The 4,290-nt window shown below is 43.2% G+C and overlaps 1 protein-coding gene across 5 annotated transcripts in view; it reads right to left on the minus strand.

Annotated features, from left to right (window-relative positions):
* GRIA1 (glutamate ionotropic receptor AMPA type subunit 1) overlaps positions 1 to 4,290 on the minus strand; it is a 302,597-nt gene that overhangs the window by 102,370 nt on the left and 195,937 nt on the right. For all 5 annotated transcript variants that reach the window (XM_011356766.1, XM_011356768.1, XM_011356767.1 and 2 more), the window contains one exon: positions 1,058 to 1,162. In XM_011356766.1, the coding sequence (XP_011355068.1) occupies positions 1,058 to 1,162 (105 nt within the window). The remainder of the gene's footprint in view (positions 1 to 1,057; positions 1,163 to 4,290) is intronic.

A 4,290-nucleotide genomic window follows, 5' to 3' on the forward strand; every position in this document is an offset into this window, starting at 1 on the left:
TTTTTTCTGTTTGGTGATTTATCTGTTCCATGTGCTTGTACAGCCTGACTCACTCAAACTCAAGGCTGACCAAAAAAAAAAAAAAAAAAAAATCTCTGTGGCCTAAAGAATGGAGTTGAAATGAACAAACAGATGGACAAACAAAATGTAGGCTGAATATCCATTACATGCTAGGTGCTACTTTTGGGAATTCCTCGCTATCGGCAATGGGAGTAGCAGACATTGTTTCATTTAACTCTGACAGCACCCCTGTGAGGTAAAGGTTATCATCTCCTTTTTTGAGGTGATGTAACTGAGGTCCTGGGAGGCTAATTAGCTTCCTGAAGGTCACATACCTAGTAAAGAGTAAAGCAGAGACTTAAATCCTGGCCAGGCAAAAGAAGGGGCTGGGGTGGAGGGAGGCCTAGGCAGAAGAGGTGAGAAAGAATATGGTGTACTCAAGGAAGTGAGCGTTGATCAGAATGGCTGAAGAGGAAGAAAGTGAATGTCAAGGCTCAAGTTCAGAGACATTGGCAGAGGCCAGAGCACATAGGATCTGATAAAATTCTGAATGTTTTTTCCAAAGATTTGAATGGTATTCTACAAATTTAATATCCATATATATTATATGTTATATACATACACAAATATACTTTTCATTCCTATTTATGTATGGAAAATGTAGTAGATGTGACCAAGTGTGAAATAGGACAGGATGGTTAACTTCATCAATAATCATCATTCTCAAGTTCCTCAGAATCCCTCAGGAACAGCAGAAGCACTTTATATGCATATATTACTTTATATTTTCCAAGGACTTTCTCATCCCTTGGATCCTGAGACAAAGGTCGAGATTTTTATCTCCATTTTACAGATGAATGAATCAATTCTCAAAGAAAAGAACTGACTTGCCCCAGGTCCCAGAGGGTCAGTGGCAGAGCCTAGTCTGGAATTGTCATTGGCTGAGTCTCTTCAGAGAGATCCAGTCCAGGAAGGTGTGCTCCCAAGGCCCTCAGCTTGCCTGAGCCTCCGCGCGGCCCTCTCCTTCCTCTGCAATGGACTCAATGGGGACCTTTACCTTTCGGATGCCGTCATGCTTCATTTCAATCACGTGGAGGGTGTAATTGGTCCGGCGTCCTTTCTCATTAAACTGTACATTTCCTGTCAAGCCTTCAAACCGCACCTGGAAAACAAAGCCAAATGGTGAACAGTGAACTCAGAAGTTACACTTCACGTTGGCCTGTTTGCCGTTTCGCCGAAGTGAAAATCTGGAACCCAAGGATATTACGTGGGATGAGGCCTTGGAGTAGCATCCATACTAAAAAACTCTCAACTCCCCTGCACGCATAGCAGGCATCACTACTGCAGCACTGGTCTCTTTCCTCCTAAACTGAGATTTATCCTGAAAACATTTTTCACCCATTGCTTTAGGCAAACAGTAACAATGGATCAAAGTAGGTCTTAATAAGAAATCTCTGTTCCATTTCCAATCAAGCACCCCCATCATGACTGCCACCATGAGAACTGTCATTTCTCGCACACCTCCAACTGGGGAGACTGACGAAGGCCTGCTAAGGAAAGGAGCCGGTGCAGGTGTGCCATCCCTGGTGAGTCAGGAGAAGGCCCAGAACCGGAAGCCAGCCTTAGGATGCCTTGGGCTCTACTCAAATATCGTTTCTTCGTTCCTTTGTGAGGCCAGGGAATAAAGTCCTTGGGAATCTAAAGACATGGAGACCTGAAGTTTATCCCAGCTCTCTTCTGAATAGCCGAGAGGGACCTGGGGTGATTGACCTCTTTAGGCCTCCACTTTCCAAAATTCCTGCCCTATCAACCTCAAATGACACAGCAAACATGAATGCACTGTGAAAACTTAAAATCATCTGAGAGAACCCTTTATGGTAAGACCAGAGCAGGTAGAGCTTTAAACAGGTTTCAGTTGGTTAAAACAAAATTTGTATTAGAACTCCCAAACATGCTGCATGGATTTCTTTTCCACGAATGATTCAAATCACACTCTCATGGCCTTATATCTTCAAGCTCATATTGAATTGTCAAGTGGTCCTGATGGGTGATCCAGGACATTTAGGCCTCCCTCAAATTGGGGATGAGTCTAACGCATATCATTGGCTCAAGTCCAAGAAACCACATTTCCTAATGGTGACTGATGGTGTGTCCTCATATTGGGCTGGCTTAAGGCCAGTAAGATGAGTCTTTACCTGTAACCAATATGAACCTGGCCTCATAATTCAGCACTGTTTATTTCCCGCCTCTTCAAAGAGCTTAAAAGGAAGGCTTGCAGGGTTTTATCTTTTTCTGACAGTGAGAAGCTCCTCTGCCTTCAGAAGGTATAAGAATAGCTGATGTGTGTGTGTGAGAGAGAGAGAGAGAAAGAGAGAGAGAGAGAGGAGAGGAGGGGAGAGGAGAGTGTGTGTGTCTGCTCTGAGGCTGAGGCTGACCCTTCCATCACCTTCTGGTTTGAAGTCTCAGTGGGGAGGCCATGACAGGCCCGGAGAGCTGAACAAAATCTACGACAAGCTCCTCACTCTCTCAGGTGAAATCTGGAGAAATCCTCACTCTGGAAAAGTCTAGGCTGGCTTTGCTTTTCAGAGAGGAAACAAATCACAGATTCTGCTGCAAAGAATAAGAAAAAGGGAGCAATTGCAATCTGTTAGCAACCTCACCTTCTTCTCACTGTGGTCATCGTTTGCCCATGTTTAGCTCTCCCATTTGTTCAGGTTCAAGATAAGGTTTCTAAATACCAGTTTACGTTACTCATTTGGAAAAACAGAAGGGATAGATAGATGTGTGGATGACTGGATGACAGACTGATTTGTCCAGACAGAAAGAACTGTCATTAAGGATCCAAAGAGGCATTTTACCTTTCAGTCCTGGCCTCCAGTGTCATACTAATTATCAGCACAGCATATTAATATGGCAAATCGCATACTGTAGCTATGACTGTTTTCTCATTTGTATAATAGGGCAATTAGAGTTAACTATGTCTTAAGGTTATTTTAAGGATGAAATGAGATATTTTATGATCAATGCTTGGCCCATCCTGAGTATTTGACCAAGGCCAGCTGTTGTTATTGTTGTTACTAACAGTGATATTAATATTATCATCACTTTCCAAGTGTTCCATCTCTATGCAGTACTTTCATGCATATTACTTCACCTCTGTCCACAGGAACTCCCTGAGGTGTGCCATTTAGAGATCATAATCTTCACTTACATGGGAGAAACCAAAACTCTGGGAGGTAAAGTGATTTGCTCAAGATTTATGACTTCTAAGTGTCAGAGGCAGCCTAAAATCCAGAGCTTCTGATACATTCTGGTATTTTCTTTCAAGGTAGCAAGTAACCTCTCAAACAGGGGACAATACTACTATGCTAGACTCTAAGTGGGTGACACAGAAATGTGCAAAGCAGCGTGTTCTGTGTGCCACCCACTGCCACCTACTATTCCAGCTGGACCTTTCCCAGGCTGGGCTCTGTTAATTTCTAATTACGTGTCCATGAGCAAATCACTGAGCCTATGTGTTTCTTGGTCTACTTCTCGAAGAATGGAAATGCTTAGCATATTGTCTGGGACATCAATGTTCAATGCATAATATGTGTTATTTAGATGATGATGATAAGGTTAAGAGGTATGGAAAATAAGACTAAGCATTGAAGGCTTGGGTCTAGTAAGCTGTCTCAGAGCAGGGGACTCTTTTAGCAGAAATGAGGGTCTTGTCACTACTGCTTTTGCATGCTTTTCTCAGTTTCTAAAAAAAACACATTATCAGCAAAATTCTAGTGACCTGAGGGCCCCTTGCATTATCACAGTGTTTTTACAACAAGCCGCTTATTTGATGTTCACAGAAACACAGTGAGCAGCACATGTAGAAGTATTTTGCCTCTTTTACAGATAGGATTATTGAGATTCAGAGCTTATGGCACTTGGGTTCAGGATCCACAGTATCTCATGAGGGGTCTGGGGCAGCCGAGAGCTGTTACTATCTAGTTGGGGAAGCCAAGACATAAACATTTTTCAGATAAATCAAAGCCTGGGAAAAGAGACAGTCCAGAATGACCTTTCCATGATGCCAGAGCAAGGAAAGGTCAATTCAGTGGCTCAGCCCCAAACAATTTATGTGGATGGTCCGGACTCATAGTCAGAGGAAGAAGCTTCTCAGAAACATCTGCTTTTGGCACATCTGGAAACTGCTGTACTATCTATTAGAGCTGAGTCTCTGGACCTCATCCGCCTGTCACCTACTGCCTGGAGTGACTGGGCTCAGACTGATGGAGACCTGGAGTTTTCCTTCAG

The sequence above is a fragment of the Pteropus vampyrus genome, unplaced genomic scaffold (assembly GCF_000151845.1).
Source record: "Pteropus vampyrus isolate Shadow unplaced genomic scaffold, Pvam_2.0 Scaffold30, whole genome shotgun sequence".
NCBI classification, from domain to species: domain Eukaryota; kingdom Metazoa; phylum Chordata; class Mammalia; order Chiroptera; family Pteropodidae; genus Pteropus; species Pteropus vampyrus.